This window comes from Buteo buteo, chromosome 3, assembly GCF_964188355.1.
Source record: "Buteo buteo chromosome 3, bButBut1.hap1.1, whole genome shotgun sequence".
Taxonomy (NCBI): domain Eukaryota; kingdom Metazoa; phylum Chordata; class Aves; order Accipitriformes; family Accipitridae; genus Buteo; species Buteo buteo.
Genome location: NC_134173.1, coordinates 20,121,794 through 20,140,185, shown reverse-complemented (window position 1 = coordinate 20,140,185; position 18,392 = coordinate 20,121,794). Strand labels below are relative to the sequence as shown.

At 43.4% G+C, this 18,392-nt stretch overlaps 1 protein-coding gene across 13 annotated transcripts in view; it reads right to left on the bottom strand.

The window, feature by feature from the left end:
- The window catches only part of PPP4R1 (protein phosphatase 4 regulatory subunit 1), an 83,930-nt gene that overhangs the window by 61,158 nt on the left and 4,380 nt on the right, over positions 1-18,392 (bottom strand). For 3 of the 13 annotated variants that reach the window (XM_075022976.1, XM_075022981.1, XM_075022982.1), the window contains exons 2-3: positions 17,482-17,539; positions 8,248-10,313 (exon numbers count right to left, since the gene is read on the bottom strand). Coding sequence is in view for 8 of the 13 variants with exons in the window: in XM_075022982.1 (XP_074879083.1) it covers positions 8,248-8,297 (50 nt within the window). In the remaining 5 variants the exon portion in view is untranslated. Of the gene's footprint in view, positions 1-4,023; positions 4,068-4,216; positions 4,350-4,487; positions 4,533-4,814; positions 5,617-5,650; positions 5,706-8,247; positions 12,613-17,481; positions 17,540-18,392 lie in introns of those variants that run through there. The other 10 variants (XM_075022971.1, XM_075022974.1, XM_075022973.1 and 7 more) reach the window with 8 other exon arrangements.

The window sequence follows — 18,392 nt, the reverse complement described above, 5'->3', positions numbered from 1 at the left end:
CACCATTTTTCAACATGATAAAAGGTAAAGCTTCAGAATCTGAATGTTAAGCTACATAACCACCAAAGCATGTATATATTACTTGCAACCACCAAAAGTCCAAAGGTTTTATGTAAATGCAGCTGCCAGTTACCAATGATAAACATTTTTTCAAAAAATACAAATGCAAAACAGCATTAAAACCAGTTATTAGATCAAAATTTATTTTCTCTCCTGATTTAAATCACAATTAAAAACTGAGTTAAATAAAGCTATCCTCCTTCACAATCTGAATTCTAATTACAGATGGGACTATTCTTCAGAATACACATCCTGCACACATCAGTGGACAGACTGAAAGAAGTCAGCATCATGGTAGGTTTGATTGCATCTATCTGTACTGATCAGTTCAATCTTCAGAAACATACAGGGGGAAAGGGGGTGTGGAACACAAACCACCTAGGAAGAGTCATAAAGAACATTTTATTTATCATCAGAAATATATAATTCTACAATCCCCATGTTTGCTTTTCAGCCATTTTTGTTGCTTATTTTCTTTTCTATTCCACGCTTAGCTTATACAGTTATGTTATTCTGTTTTGATCTTGTACGCACAAAACAAAGATTTGAACAAAAGCCAAATTTTCACTGACTTCTTTTCATATACTGTGCAAGATTTTAGACAAAAGATCAGGCAAGCCAACTGTCCAAGTAGTGTTACAGGCAACTGTCCAGCGGACACTGAACTGCTACCTTAATTTTGCCACTTTATAGAGGCCAGATGGGATGAGGTGTCTTCTGCAGGCTTCCACTTTGAATTTTCACCCTATTGCCTTTAGGGTGGGGTTTTTGTTGCCTTAATGGATATCATGCAAGGATTCTTGTTAGGTTCACCTTCATACAAATGAAATGCAATGATATATTACTTATTTGGAGGGATAGAGTCAATAACAAAGTTGCCTTTCCCGAGAAGAACTTACATTTAGGAATTTAATTTCTTTTATATCCTTCTGTATGTTCAGCCAGGATATATTAACTGAATTTTTATTTATTTGCTTCAAACTACCAAACAAGGAAAAAACACTGGCTGAATATGGGAGAACCAGAATTTCTTTAATTATTTTCATAGCCTTTGACATCAGGAGCTACCTCTACAGAAGCAAAATATTACCTAAAATTAAAGTACTGAAATACCACATGCCAAGCTATGTAACTACTTAAAGCAACCATCTGTGTAATGTACCATCAGGTGTAAAGTATGCATTCACCTGTAAAAAAAAAATTAAAAAAAAAAAAAATCAGAGCTTTCCAGTGGTTACCAAGCAACCAAGAACAGAATATAATATGAAGCCTTCAAAATAGAGGTGCAAACCAAAGCTGAAATTAATTATTTAAAAGTCAATCCAGCTGGTGTATCAAACACTCTTTAAAAGCCTTTCTTATACAAGCTCCTGTTTAATCTCTGACCTCTTAAACAAATAAACAAAAGGCAATTTTTAAACAGGTGCCTTCCAGAACAGCATATATTCTGAAGGTCTCCCACTACTCCAAAAGCAGATTTACTACTCTCTGTTGAAATCTAAGAATGTTTCATTTAACCTAAACATTTATCAAGTTCTCTTTGGAAAAAGGTAAACTTTCTTTTACAAGCAACTATTAAAACAGTACTCCAAAGATATAATAATTTACTATTTTATATTTCAGGCTAATTAGCATCCAATGAGTCAGCACAATAAATCAGGGGAGGCACAAATTGTACAGTTGTACAAGTTGTTGATTAAACTTCAACTTGCCAGTAAAATACTTAATTCCAGAGACCTTAAAGATGACTATCATAAAGCAGCTGTTCTTAACTCCGCGTATCTAAAAAGATACACAGATGCTTGGTTCGTTACTTTTAGCAGCAACAGTGCATTGCTGTTTGCTCGATTCCAGGACTTTCTCCTACCACTTTAGAACATGACCAATAAAAACTATTAGTCACTTTAATGATTCTTTCATTTTTTTTTTGTACTTTTACTGTATTAGAAAACGGTGAATCACACTGTAGATTCTCATTAGCAAAAAAACAAACCCCCCAAAACCCAACTTTGTGATTCAGAATCAAACCTAGACTCAGTGATGAGCTACAAAGGAACGCCTAATCTAGTAAAATATTCTAAGCCATATGCCTAATCACAGATCCAACTTCAGATGTCCAATCCAGATCTTTACACATGCATCTAGTCTTAATAACTCCTGGTTTTTCCAGCATACCTCATAGATGCTTTGCTATTGCTTGATACCAGATCAGTTAAAATCTTGAAGATTTATTGAAAACTACATAGTTCACTTTTCAATTCATTACATCTCAGTCTTCTCCTACAATTCATATTATTTTACATTTACCTAATTTCTCCTCCTAAATTACACCACCAGGGCTACAGGTATGCCTGCATGACTTTTTCCTTGTTTGTCCTTAACTATAGCTTAGCACATTTAATAGCAAGACCAAAGCTGCCAGCACTTCCAGTTTTCTCATAATTGTGTTCTACTTACTACTTCACGAATACAACTCTAAACCAGCATCTAACTCTACTGCTCGAAAGAGCTGTAAATATCTGAAATATTTACAATAGAGAGGTACCATAGGGTGGGGCTCAGGCTTGGCATAGGCAGGCAAAAATTGCTGGTTTTTGTCTTTTTTTTTTTTAATTGTCCATTTCACACATGCAACCATAAAATGTAATCCCAAATAATGCATCAACTGGGAACACTTTCATAAACTGCATAAGACCTGCTGTACGTGGGTACAAAACATGATTATTGCAAAGAAATACCACTGCACAAGAAACAGTGATTTTGACTAAATATGTGCAGTCTCCCTGGTCTGTATTGTTTTTCTTTAGCTCAAACCCACCTCACAAGAGCAAAACCACATTAAATTTAGAACCATAAAAGACATCGTGTGACTGAACTATGTCCAGACAGCACACATTGATTCGTACGGATTCCTGGTTTTTCTCTTAAAATAATATGCGTAAGCATTGAGCTATTCACTTTTATCTACTTCCATCAAAACCTCAGTAAGTTTTAATGAGGTTTCAAATTTTTAGATTTCTATGGCTCCTGCTTTCAGGATGCTCTCATCTAGACTGAGTCATATCTCCACACATATATTACTTTTTCATGTTTAAAGACAAGACCATAACATTCAAACCACCACCAGGAGCCCACAGGTTCAGAATCACCTCTCCAATGACTACATGTAATTTCTTACTTCAACTCCTGTCCTACAGTCAAAAAAAATCATAATCTAAGTGGAAAGTTAAGAACGTGCTTCATTTTGGGTTGGTTTCTGGGGTTTTTTTTAAGTGTGTCTCTTCTGCAAAAGTCCTGTAATCGCACAGTTTTCAAACAGCTACACTATCAATCTGAATTTCAAGCCATCAGAATTGAAAAAATAAAATAAATAAATAAATAAAAGCCTTACAGAAAGGCTCCCTCTTTCTGCAAGGCAACGCACAATAAGAGCCTTTTAAATGTCAGATGACAAAACCGAAAATGTAACAGTTAAATTCTGAAAAGTTAAAATAATTATCCTCTAAAAACCTAAGCCGTAACCCGAAAGGTTTTTCTCCTGCAATCCACCCGGATCACGGAGCAGACTGCACAGCAGACAAAATACCTTCAGAGAGCGGCAAGGGTCCACGCGCCCACGACAGACTGAGAGGCAGACGCCTGCGTTACCAGCCGCCTTGAAAAGAGCCGCCGCCTCCATTTTCACTTTCTGCCCAAAATTTAGCCTCCTCCGCTTCCAAAAAGCTCCCTCGGCGTTGACATTACCAACAGACGCCTTCTCACCTGAGTAACGTTTTACAGTCTGCCCAGCCAGGCTTCACACCCCTGAGTTAATAATTTTGCACCAGAGCCACACTCTGCAATTTGCACCCTGACATTAACTCTTTTCCACACACCTCTCCAGCGGGGTCAGGAAGAGGGGGCCTGAGGCGGGGAGGAAGGCGGGGGGCGACAAAAGAAATATAAAAGGAACGAGCAACCCACACGCTGCGGCCTCCGACCCGGCAGGTTTCTCCTCCCCGGAGGAGTCCCCCCGCGCCCAGGCCATGAGGGGACGACGCCCCTCGGCGGCCCGCGGGCTGCCACACCTCCCGGCGGGGCGGCCTCCCTCCCTCCCGCCCTCGGCGGCCGTTAACGGAGCCCCCGCCCCGCGCGCGCTTCCCGCCGGCCAACGCACCCCGCTGGGCGCCGCCGCCGCTCCCCCGCCGGAAAGCCCGGCGGAGCCCGGCCTGCCCCACGCGCGCCCGCGTGCGGGTCATGCACACAGGGAAGCGCGGAGCACGGCGGCGGCGGCCGCCTCCTCCTCCTCCTCCTCTTCTTCTTCCTCCTCCTCCTCCTCCTTGCCCCGCCGCCCCGCCTCCCACAATGCACCGTGGGCGCTCCCCTCTGAAGCCACTTCCTCGCCCGAAAGCCGCCCCGCGCCGCCGCCGCCCCCCGGCCCCACTCACATCCGTCGATCTCCTCCTGCAGGTCCTCCTGGAGCAGCGACAGATCTGCGGGAGACACACCGTCTGCCAACGCGCCCGGCCCGCCGCCCCCGCCAGCCCCCGCCACGCGTGACCCGGCTCGCGCGCGGGGCCGCCGCCCGCCGGCTGCGCCCCACCGCCCCACCACCCCCGACCCACCCCGCAGCCCACCGCGCTCCGGGCCGGGCAGCGGCGGGAAGCGCTTCCGAAGCCGGGGGAGGGGAGGGGGGGGAGGGGGGGGGAAGAGGAGGGCTGGCGCCTCACCGGGGAGGCGGCGTGTGCGGAAAGGGGGAGGGGGGCGCTACCTACCCGCCATCTTGCTGCAGCCCCCGCGGGGCGCCGGGCTACATTTAACCCGCGGCTGAGCGACGAAGGGGGCGGCGGTGCGGGCGGCGGGAGGGGGCAGGCCCCGCGCGGTCCAGGCCCCGGGCCCGGCGGCGTCTCCCCGCGTCCCCGGGAGAGTCGCACAGGGAGGGCGGGCGGAGGAAGGCGGGAGGAGGGGTCTGGGCCGGACACGCTGCCCCCGCCTCCGCCCGGCGGAGCCGCGCTCGCTCGCTCGCTGAAGCGGCCGCGCCTCCCCGCCCCTCGCTCTGACTCACGCCCGGCCCGGCCCGGCCCGGCCCGCGGGCGGCGAGGTTGGCGACCGGCGGGACGCGTCCGCGCGCCCCGGCCCGCTCACCTGGCCTCGCTGCTCCCCGCCCCGCCGCCATGTCGGGGCGGGGGCTCCTCCCGCCGCCGGGCTGAGGCAAGGCCTCACCGCGCTCCCGCTCCCGCCCTGGGAGGCCGCGTTTTGGGCGTTGTGGGGGTCACCCGGCGGGGCGGCCCCGCCACGGAGCCCCTCTTCACCTCGGGCTGCAGGGGGCCGCTTCCCCAGGAAAGGGGTCTCGACGGGTCGGCAGGAGCGGCCCTGGGCGCTGCAGGGTGAGCGGGGGAAGGCGAAGGCGGCGGCTGTGGTGGTACCGCCACCGCGCCCACCAGCACCCTCCGCCTGTGCGCTGCCGAGCGTCGGTCCCTGGGAACCCGCGGCTTAAAAATGCGGGGCGTTCACCACATCGCTGCTCTGCCTTTTAACTTCGGGCGTGAAAATAAAGGGTTTCGTTGTACGTATAAAGGTACCCATCGTTTTCCGCGTTTGTCGGCTGTACCTCATCGACAGTGCTGGTGGTTGTTGCCATTTTAACTCTTTCGATAGATCTTCCACTGTAAATTGGAAGATTAAAGATGTTGGATAAAACGAGTGCTCTAATTAGTTGATACCCGGAGCACTTGGTAAAGCATAGGACCATCACCGATGCTACCTGGGCGTCTTATCTGACTCTTCCACAGTCTTAGTTTTGTCTCGGTAGTAACTGATGAAGTTATTAATACACAGAAAAGCAAAATAAGTTCTTTTTTTGCCCAGTTTTTCTAAAACGGATGCAGTTTCAGTAGCCCTGTTTTTAATTGTACGTTTGACAGCATGACTTGTAAGCTGCTTTTTAAAATCACGTGGCTGTGTTTATTTTGTAAGTTGGTCAAGGATTAAACCTCTATAGTCTTTCGTTCTCTCAGCCATAGTGGCTGAAAAAGTGTAAACTTCTTTTAAAATGCATACATACCTTCCCTGACAATCCTACAGAACAAGCTCTGCCCTGTTTCACACCCGCTCAATCTTTAGTTGAGTCACTAGGGCCCACTGGATACTGATTATCCAACTCTTGCTTTTATTCAGATATATAACCTCAAAATCTGAGTAAATCAAGGAAATTGACTGGGACTAAGTTATATGAACCATGCTATTCTCTGCCAGTGTAATTTAAGAGGAGATTCAGGGGAAATACTTGACATCACAAATAGCTGGCAATGCTGGGTGTAATAGCAATAGACCTAGAGCAGAAAAAACAAAGCTTACTTGAAGATCATGTTTTTATTATCTCTATTACCACAAGTTATTTCCAGGAAGTTTTCTCTCCTCTCCACTCTGCATCCTTCACTACAGGCAAGGCCCAGTTTTGCTTCCTCTGAATTAAGTAGCAACAGCCTAAAATGTGATGTGGGGGTTTGTTTCCTTTTTCCAACTCTTTACGAAGAGGCACTAACACACACTAACCATAGATTACTGTGGTCTGAGGGCATCAAAGCTACCTTGACCATTATTATTATTATTATCACCAGAATGAGAAATGAAACTTAATGAGATACATCTATGCCAACTAGGTTTATAATTTGGAATGCAACAGAATTACTGTTCTTAAAAGTGTATTAATAGTGTTAATTATTGTCAATTAATTATTGCCCCATATGTAATGGTCTCTAGCATATTTAGGATTTTTTTATTTCTATATACATATTTGTTTAAAGAGAGGAAGAACAATTTATGCAATAAAGCAAGGTAAAAAGATAATTGCAGGAGATCTGTATTGGGTTTGTGTGGCAAGGTTTTGGTAGCGGGGGGGGTTAGAGGGGTGGCTTCTGTGAGAAGCTGCTGGAAGCTTCCCCTATGTCCAACAGAGCCAATACCAGCTGGCTCTAAGACGGACCCACAGCCAGCCAAGGCCAAGCCCATCAGCGATAGTGGTAGCACCTCTGTGATAACATACTCAAGAAGGAAAAAAAGTTGCAGGGGGCACAGCAACTGCAGCCAGAGAGAGGAATGAGAATATGTAAGAGAAACAACCCTGCAGACACCAAGGTCAGTGAAGAAGGAGGGGGAGGAGGTGCTCCAGACACCAGAGCAGAGATTCCCCTGCAGCCCATGGGGAAGACCATGGTGAGGCAGGCTGTGCCCCTGCAGCCCAGGGAGGTCCATGGTGGAGCAGATATCCACCTGCAGCATGTGGAGGACCCCACGCTGGAGCAGGTGAATGCCCAAAGGAGGCTGTGACCCTGTGGGAAGCCCATGCTGGAGCAGGCTCCTGGCACGACCTGTGGCCCTATGGAGAGAGGAACCCACGCTGGAGCAGGTTTTCTGGCAGGACTTGTGACCCTGTGGGGGACCCAGGCTGGAGCAGTCTGTGCCTGAAGGACTGCAACCCGTGGAAGGGACCCATGCTGGAGCAGTTCATGAAGAACTGCAGCCCGTGGGAAGGACCCACGTTGGAGAAGTTTGTGGAGGACTGTATCCCATGGGAGGGACCCCATGATGGAGCAGGATAAGTGTGATGAGCCCTGCCCCTGAAGAGGGTGAAGCAGCAGAGACAACATGTGATGAACTGACCCCAACCCCCATTCCCCGTCACCCTGCACCACCGGTGGGGGTAGGTAGAGAATCCAGGAGTGAAGTTGTGCCTGGGAAGAAGGGAGGGGTGGAGGGAAGGTGTTTTGAGATTTGGTTTTATTTCTCACTACCCTACTCTGGTTGATTGGCATTAATTTAATTTTCCCCAAGTTGAGTCTGTTTTGCCTGTGACAGTAATTGGTTGAGTGATCTCTCCCTGTCCTTATCTTGACCCACGAGTCCTTTGATATATATTTCTCTCCCCTGTCCAGCTGGGGCTGGGGGGGGAGTGATAGAACAGCTTTGGTGGGCACCTGGCCTCCGGCCAGGGTTAACCCACCACAAGATCATACTTAACAAATTAATATAAATTAATTTTGGACCTTTCTATATGCATATGATCTTCTGAAGCGGTGGTTAGTTCTTTCTCTGTAGGCAGGACTGTGTGGTATTTAAATAGCACAGACAACAAGGATCAGTGTGATTTCGCCTTGCAAGACAAATTATAATTGTTCAGGAATTGCAGGGGGTTTTGCTACGTGTTACCTGTACAGCATCAGACTGTGTTCCTCAGCAACAGCTGGTCCCAATGCCATCACTAGCAGCCATCAGGAAAGGTCTCTTCCTCTGCGAGTAGAAACTCTGTGGCAAGACGTTTGACTCATACAGTGACACACACATGGAGGGAATAATAAAAAAAAGTTATTTGGCTTCATGCCAACACACAGTGCAAAATCCCACTTAATGAATAAGTAACCAGATATTTCTAAACTTCTTGGCCTCAATAAATCCCCAGGTACTCCTTAAGGGCCTGATCCAAAGTTCAAGTTGATGGTAAGATTCCCTAGTCACAAGCAAGGCAGACAGAGACCCTGTAAGTGTAGGACATGCTGACTCTTTCAGACAGCATGATGAATTGCCATTCTAAAATAACATACCTAATTACGAAAGAAAATTTCCATAACAGACTTGTTTTATTAGATGAGACGTGTTAAGGAGCAAGTAACATAGCACCTGCCAAAATGTTCTAGCAGATTTTGTGCTGGAGTTCTCATAGTCAGTTTGAGTACCCTTACAGGTGCTGGGAAGTAAAAAACTTAAGAGATAAACCCACCTTCACACACTCTATCTCATGGAAAAACACACTACAAAGGGTGGAAGCCAAGGCTATGGATGGAACAATACAAATGGAAGACTCCTTGGCAAGATCCTTTGCATGTCATAAAAGACACCTGTATTGCTATCTACATGACATATCTCAAAAAAGTCCATAGCAATCAGCAAGACATTATAGCATTTACGTAAAGTACTACATAAATCCTTTCAAACCTACACAAGTGACCAAGTTAAGCACAAGATACCCAACGTCCATCTAGATGTATTTGCAGCATGTTATTCTGTAGTGGTATTAGCAACATTTCTTTAGTCAAAACCGCTCCAGGTATAAGGACCTCAGGCTCAAAAACCCTACAGCCCCAAGAACTCACTCATCTCATTATATTATTATCTAGCATATTTTTATCTATTTTCTCTCATTTGATCTAAAAAGCAAGTCTGATCAGACAACAATGCCAGCTTTCAATGTCCATGTATTAACTAGCTTTGCATTTCTCCCAGGCTACCCTTCGTGTGTGGGAAGAGCTTCCCATAAACACCTGCATAGCCATCTCGCTATCCTCCTTCGGGTTCCTCCCCAAAATTCTCTTTTCCTGTAAAGCCTACCAAAAAATGTACTGGGGTTAGACTGCTGGTGCACCAAGGCAACTGCTTATCCTCTTGAGTAATAATGACTCATAGTTTTCTTGTCCACCTGCAGGATTCTGTCTGCACACATATGTTGTGCTTTATGGTTAAAACACACACCCTTTACTTTATAGACCATCTTTTTGTTCTTTACCAATACTGGCCCATGACTAAACATACAGATTAAGATACATATACACATGGAAGCACATGTAATACAAACGGATACACATGAAAACCTGATGGCTGAAGCCTGGGACACAGTTGATTTGCATTTGAAAATGTATCTCATACTGAAGCATTTCTGCCAAAAAGAGGTTTTCATCATGAAGTTTCTCCTTTCTTCTCCTTCCCCTTTTCCTTCCTTTCTCTCCTTCCCTTCCCTATTCCTGTTCTTATTATCTCTCTCCAATTAAAGTTTTTTTTTGATACATCCCTTGTGGTTGTGAAAGTTTTTGACTGTGCACCACTCAGTTTTATTTAATTTTCCCTGTTTCCTGGGCAACAGCTTGAGCTGGTGCCTACCCGTGAACCTTAACATCAGAGTCCAGCTGCCACTGCTCCCAGTGAAGGCCTCACAGAAGGACTATAAACACATTAGTATGCCAACCATGAATAAATTAGCACCTAAATTTGCTGACAAAGTGCTTGGTTAATACAAAGTTAAGTTTGCCTCAGGTTCCTGCTGTCATTCCAGGACAGCAACAAATTCAGTGGCAAGTCCAAGTGATGCTCAAATCTCTGAAAACTAGGGAAAACCCACCTGAGGTACATCCTGGTGCAACATTAAGGCTGCACCTGGAGCATGCAGTGGCTCCTGGCATTAATTCCCAAGCAAATCTACTGCACCAATGGCATGAAGATGGTAGCTGTGTGGGCAAAAGGAAGAGAGGCATGTAAATCAGGAGACAAGTCTTGATGCCTCATTGTGAAAGAGGACAAAGAATTAATGTATCAGAGACTGTTTCAGGGAGCTGGGTCTCAGTGCTTGAGTGCAGCATATGAACAGGATTCCTCTTTTAGTAGCACTCGCCAGGACACAGGTTTTCCTTTAAGAGAAATGTGCTACAGCTCTGAGATGCTCTGCTTCAGGAATCATGTGTCATGCATATGTATGCTACAGGAAGACTGAATCACTGATCAAACAAGGCAGAGTTCATGTTGTACCAATGTACCTTAGCTCTGGATTTCCTGGTTCTCAGAGGTTTGTGTCTCACCTACATACTGGAAGAAAACAAGACTGGGCAATCAGAAACTGAATCTTTTCCTCACTGAATTGCCTGTTGATTATTTTATTTTTTTTTGCAGAGAGAAAAAAAATCTTAATTTTGGCTATTTCAAGAAATTACAGCAACCACCTAGATGTGCAGCTGGGGTACTATTGTAGTAGATACCGATATCCCCTAACCCTTCATCCTAGATCTCCAAATCATTCTGAAAGGAAATAAATGTCATTATTCTCATCTTACAAGTAAAGAAACAGAGAACAAAAGAAGCAAAGTGATGTGGCTTATACTGCTTGAGACCGGAGATGGAAAGTAGTGAATAAAATAAAACACACCCAAAAAAATCTTCTGTGCTATTTTTGGCTATTTGATGCCATTACATACATGACAGGTAGCAATCTAATGCATGGTTCCTAATGTGCCAGCTCTGAGTTGTATGCCAGGCCAGACCCTGCCTCCCTGTTAGACTTGCCCTTGAGTCAGCCAGGCCTTCCAGCCTTTCCTCAGCCCACGCAGTCTCCCTTCCCTGCCCAACCAGTCCCTCCCTACCTGGCAATACCTAACCTGATTTTCAGATTAATATATTTGCATTTATTCACTCCTTCATTTCCTGGTCTACTGAGTTTAAATTTGCATCTCTCTAGGTCTGCTTAGATATTGGCACATACAATCAGCTCACACTCTTCTTCTGAATCAGTGTTATTCAGATCCCAGAACACATCTCAGAGGGACAAATGGGACGGAACTACCACTACCACCAAACCTTTTTTTCCTTTCGGTGGCTGTCCTCCAACGTCGGTTTCACATCCTTCCAACTACTCCCTTCCTACGATCCTTTCTCTTCTTACTACAGCACCAGCTCTCCTCACCCTCTTGCGCCTCCATCCCGAACTCCTCTCAGCAAGCTGCTGCGTACAGCACTTTTCTGTTTTCGTTGACAGTTTTTGAACCTCCTTACTGTTTTCTTATGCTCACATTGCATTTTTCCAAAGTAAAATAGAAACAAAACCCAAATTCTGGCAGAAGTGGAGTCTGGCAACCTGTCTGCAGACCTTTTGCAGATTTGAGTTGGGCTTAGGTCAGATTCAAGAGTAACACTGTTTCACAATCCATGTGAATACTAACTGGCTGGAAGTCTTCTTGGCTACCCTATTCAGCCAACAACAGTGTAATCCATTTAGTCAGGGAGAATTGGGTACAGGCCTATGCAGGCTGCTAAGAACTTTTTTTTGCTGATCTGAAGAGTAGTAGGTGCCAGTGGGATGCATGTCAGGAGAATGATTGCTTTGGGACATGGCTTGTTATCCCAGTCTGTGTGATTGCTAGCACCTGTCAATCCTAAAAAATGTGAGGGGTGGAGAAATTAAGGGGTTACATCCTAAGAACTCTTTGTTTAGATAACCCTGGCTCTCCTAGGAAGCACACTGAATTTCAGGGTCAGTTACACATGTGTACTTTAGACCTTTGGAGGAGTCAGTCTTTAGATGTGTGTACTTGTACAGCCTTTTGAGGGCAGATGTGAAGTCATTGTGCTTGTGCTCCAACTCAATCAGCAACTGTATAATTACAGTTCATGTAGCACTGAGCCCAGACAGACATATGGACAGACAGTGGCATGACATTTGGAAATCAGTCAAATATATGCAAAGTATAGCAGAGGTCAATTCACTGAAGAAATAATTGAAATCGAAATTGTTGTTCCCCTAGAAGTGGAGGCAGAGAATATTCTAAAAGACTCAATGTATGTGTTATTTACACAGACATTATTTAGTGTTAGAAAATGTGTAGAATCTACAGACTATGAGGAAGGATTGCATAACAGAGAAAACAATCCCCAAAAGCTACCAAAATTAAGGAGGACAACTGAATGATGGTTCTTGACATGTGCCAGTTTCTACACAGAACTTTTCAGCTGTTGAACTGCGAAGAAATCCAAAGAACGAAGTGTTTTATCTGAAATAAATGTACACAAAACTAGACAGGATACAAATAAACACAAAAACCTGCGTATAATCTCTGAGGAAGGTGGTGTTACAGTATGAGTTATGAAGTCTGACAATATACAGGGCCAGGTGGTTTGTAATAGCAAGTATTCAAAAGTTTAAAGAGCTGTCTGGTCCAAAAATAGTTCCTTTGCTTAATTAAATTACCTAAGATGTGAAAGGGCAATTACAGTCCTAAAGCGACTCCTGGCTAGGCTCATTGTCTCAATAATTTCCAAATCAGCTTTGCTCACTTGATATATAAATGACCATTTCCTTTTTTTTTTTTTTTTTTTTAACCATCATATAGGGCTTGAAGCACTGGGTGCCTGGTTGTGGTACAAATGTAAGCTGTAATATTTTTTAACTGTGGGAACAGTTCAAGGGTGTCAGGTATATTAAGAAGATTTACGTTACTGCATTTTGACTTCTTGGATTCAAGCACTGGCAACATTTCAGGTTCAAAGGCTTTTGTTTAAAATGAGATTTAATGTACGTAGACTATAGCATTGCCAATAATATCTTGAACTGGGTGTGTTTTATTGGGTGATTCATAAAGAAAGTCAGACAAAGTATGCACAGTGGTATTGGAATGTGGGTGGGATCAAAGTAATGATTTAGTGGAATATGTTTGTCAAGTACCACATACAGGAAATCTTCTTTCTGAATAAGGATGGATTTAGCCCATGAGAACTTTAGTATATTTCCAAATGTCAGTTATTCCAATGAACTCCAGTGAAAATATCAAAGTAAAACGAGAAAGCTGCATCGTTCACCCTCAGATATTCCATTAGCAGTGAGACTACGGTCAGACTTGTTGGGAGTAAAGGGTAGGAAAATGAATAAAATTCATAAAAATAACATTGCTTTAAAGGGACACTATCTGCAGTTCCAACAGAGAAGAAAATTCTGTCTGTTCTCTAATAGGGTGGCTGCAAAATTTTTACTTAAATACAATTTTGCTATTAATTGAGCATTCATAAGCCCATGCTGAGCTGGGTTTGTTGTGATTGTACATGTGAAAGGCAGTCTGCTGTTTTTCAAGACCTATGTATACAGAATTAATATTCCACAAATGCTATTTAGTTCTCAAAATTTCCCATCAACTGTGTTTTTTTTAAGGGTATGAATGCTATTAACCCACAGGTTAATGGATCAGCTTTAAATAATATACTACATCCTTTCACTCAAATGTACTTTAAGATTTAAATTAGATTAAATATACAGGGAAGATTTTAATTTGTAATTTGCCTCAGCGAGAAATGGATGAAATAGAAGGCTGTGCTTGCTGTGGTGTCCTTCAGCAACCCATTAAAAGTTAATCTGTACAGTTCTCAAAATTGTCAGGGAATAAAACTTCAGCAGATCAGGAACTTGAGAATAAAGGAGAAGTTCTTTCTATTGGAAAGCTCTAGTTTATATGCATTGATAACCTCATGATACCTTTTGGTAAGCAAACAGAAAAGCATCCAGTGTACAGCATGCCAGCGCAAGTTAGAGGAGAGGCAGTGAAAATTTGGCTTTTCTTGAAAAAAACAAGCTGTTAGAGCGATTCTGTTCCTTCGATCCAGAGATCGAGCTTTCATGAAGATAGACCTGGGACCAGTATGTCTTGCTTTAAGATAGGCTTTATGTGTTCTTATCCTCAAAAAACTCTGCATCCTTTTTTCTTCCACTTTTGGCTCCTTAGATGCCACGAACACAGGATATGTACATCGAGCCTGATTACTTATCTATTTTACTTCTTCCCTTGGGCTAGATAAGCAAACCAACCAGCCCTCAGTTTGATCTCGTGTTTTGGGTGACCAGTCCAAGAATAGGTGTCCCCTCAGAGGGATGCTTATGTCCTCAGTCCTGTGTTGGAACAAATAAGGTGTTATGAACTTGCTATTGCTATGGGGTAACACACCCCAGCGGCTCTGCATTTGGGTAGAAGTCTTTGAACTCACACAGCGTTGTTTACCTACACTGCCTGCAGGATAAAGCCAGCCGGGAGTTCCATTTTTCCCCATCCTCTGTGCAAATCATTTGGGACCCAGCTCCCCAAATCCTCCATTATTTCCAGAGGTCTGATTTCCTTCCTTTCCAGGTTGCTGTTTGTTCGGCAGCCACAGGCAAGTGCTACAACCCAGGTCACTGTGATGCCCGAGTGCTCCCATTCTCTGTGTAGGAGCCAAAGGGGATATTCCCATCAGGGTGCAGTTCAGAGTTTTTTTGGAAGAGGGATTACAGTCAAGACACGTGCCCAGAAGTTCAGTGAATGATAGTAGCTCAAATAAAGTCCAAATTGTTCACGGGCTAAGCTCCTCCCTTGCTGATGACTGCATGAACACCTGGACCGGGGGGCTGGGGACCACATCTCCATTCCAGCCACCTGCCTTACTGAAAGGATTTATTTGGCTTCAGCAAGACTATCTTGAACTCAGACTTCAACCAAGAGCTGAAGAGTTCAACTAAGAGAATTTTTTTTAATATGTCCTAACACCAAAATGAGACTTTTGACTCTTTTTGGGTTCGGACTGAATGATATTTTGTCTCTGTCAGTGTCAGGTTTAATTATTTTCCAATCCATTTTATCACCCTCCTGATATCATTAGAAAGATTAATGACTGTGGTAGCTTCTCTCTAAGGTTGTCCTGCACATAGATCTTCACTTTGCTGACTCCATTACTGCACATAACTAGTGCCAGTTCTCTTTAAATTATACCTTCACAACTGACCTTTCCAATTATTGCTCTATTATTTTTATTCTCATCAGTTCTTAAAACTTTTCTAACTGTGAAGGTGAGAGCTGTGATTTCCTGATCTACCTGCTACTTGGTGAAGGTATGTCTGCATATCCTTAGAATGCAGGCTTAGTATAGAACTTTGCTTGGCATTTAACTGCCCTAAAAAATAGCACTTAGAGCCTCCTTGTGTACTGCAGGATCTTTGGACCTGATGCACCCATCGCTGTTCAATCATCTTTAAAGAAACTACAACAGATGATTGAAGGGGAGAGTAAAAAGTCTGGACTGATAAAATGCGCTGCATTGTGCATATTTCCAATTTCTGCTCTTCAAGATAGTCTCTTAGCTATCAGTTATGTCAGGGTAATCAGCATCTGTTGGTGCACTCAAGGCCCTGACAAGTTATTGCTTATTTGAAGACATTACTATATTATTACTCCTCACTAGAAAAACAAAGCTTTTGATCAAGTAGTGCATTCTTTTCCCCCTTGTAAAATAGTTTATATACTAAATATTCAGAAGCTTACAAAACAAAACATACAGACTTCTCATTTATTTTTAGGTTTGAATGAACTCAGATTATCTGTGTTGGAGGCAAATTATTTAGTCCATGGACAGGCAGTACTACCACTGATGTACATGGAAATTAGAATAAATATTAACCAAAGACTTGTGCTGAAAAGAAAAATACAGACATCATAACAGCAATAATTATAATTTGTGTGGTCAAAACTTTGCAAAACTGCAGGTTTCTTTAAGGGTTAAATTTTCCTCATAAAGGACATAGACCCAAAAGGGGATTTGGAGTTTACATCAAACATCCTCCGCATTTCAGGACTGTTTAGACTGGCTGTGGGAAGACGAGAGGTCGCACTCCCAAAGTCAGACTTAAACTCATTCAAACACACAAAAATTTTATTCATAACAGAAATAAAACAAAGCAAAAAAAGTTAGAACTCTATATTTCACGCTGTAGGAGATTTTTTGGATTGATGCAAATTTCTTGATCGGATTTTTCTCCCTCTGAGATTTCTTTCTCAGATAGTTTTCCTATTTACTGTTTGGACTGCAAAGAACCCTCCCACTGCTAAGTCTAAACAAAAGAATCAACTTTAGTCCATAAGATAAGTCTCCTCAGTCACCACCTGGCTTACAATTGAATTTTAATTTCTCCTTTTCAGTTGCCTCCACTGATGCAGACAAAAAGATGGGAATGACACCACAGGCTGGCTACAGACACCCTCCCCACCACCTCAGTTACTGTAAGGGTAAGGCCAGGATGGATAGATGCATTTTCATTTGAAAATTTTAATTTGAAGCTTGATTGGAAGATCCCTGTTTGGGTCTTCTGTAACCAGAGGAAGCACCTATCAACGTGCATTCACTGCCTGAGGATTTAATGAGGAAAATCAATGTGCAGTTCAAACCTTCTCTGGCTGGCAGCACACACACACTGGGCATGTTTTAGACAAACCTGATGCCCACTTGGCAGGACAAATTTCTGACAGTATAAGAGCCCCGTTATCTCTCCTTGGCAATACGCACAAGAGGACCTGCTTGCTTTACAATAAAGCATTGGCCTTAATATAATACTCTCTTCATAGTTTACAAGGCTAAGCTTAATTAAAGGGAGAATTGTGGATGCCCTCCTTTCATTTGGTAGTAAACACTGGCTCCTTCACCCCATACAAAGCTAATGGTGGTAAACTGGGAAAAGTTAACCACTAGATACTACGCTATTCTATAGGAGAATAGTGTACTGTGGAATATACTGCTAGAAGGAAACAGCATTACTATTCAGTAAATCCAGTTGTAATTTATAATGAGGCCCTCACTGGGCTGCTCCTACAGTGAGCTGGAAGGCAAGAAGGTATCGCTGTCCTGCTGCAAAGTCTACCTGAATGTTGAAGAACAGAACTCTCTCCAATTATCGTTCTAATCAGACAACATTTAGTTGGGTGAAGCTGATCTTTACATTCCCTCTTCAAGCAGCAACTAACAGGTATCAGCTATACCAGAAGAACAAAAAGAATAGAGTAAACCAGTGTCAGCACCACTGAAAAGAAACGGAGACAGTTCACGTCACCTCCATGGACTCACTTGTAATAAACATCACGCTGTCTTTTCAAACTGTGCTCACAATTGGCAGCCCGAGGACCTGCAAAACAAAACATGTTACAATAGCTACGGACACTACTGAATTGCAACCTTGAATGCCCACAGTCAGCAAGCCCCCTGTTTTAAACTGCGCCTTGGTACATGAAATCACAACAATCTTTTATTTGGATCGGTATTTACATTGCACACACATGCATGCTCAGGCATATTTTTGTATGAAATGTAACATGAGAAAGGACTCATCCAGCATCGTGGGCCCACATTAGTATTTTCATAAGGTTCATATGGAAAAGGAGATTGATAATAAGATATGGAGCTTTCATCAGGAACTGATTGTATGAATTCATCCTGTATAAGTGATATACAGGCTGACAGTAATATACAGGCTGAAGCAGCTGGATGGCTTTTGCTGGACTAAATGAAATACATCAGTGATTTCAACCTCAGTAGAAAGGGCTCTAACTTGATTCATTTGTGACACATCATGCCTGATGTCCAACCTCAACAGCTGGTGTTGACTGGCAAATTTCCTTAGCGATATGGACTAATAATCTACTGGATCACTGCATCTTGACTTGTGTTATTACAGGTAATCTCAGAAATTTCTTTTTACATATATAAAGCTCTACCTTTAAATTAGTTTGCTTTTCCTTTGTTGCTCTGACAGCTATTATTAGAAAAATTTTCCAAAGCCTTGGAAAGCACTGCTCCTAACTTCCAGACTAAATCCATCTAAAGCCAATTTGTGTCTATTTTTTAACTGAGCCAATATTTTGCTTTAGCTAGTTCTTGTCCTTTCCTGGTGCTTAATTGCCAATAGTATTCATAGTGTTCTCAAGTTGTACCTCGGCTTCTGTTTTTCAGGTCTAAGAAAAAAAGCTTTTTTTGATTCT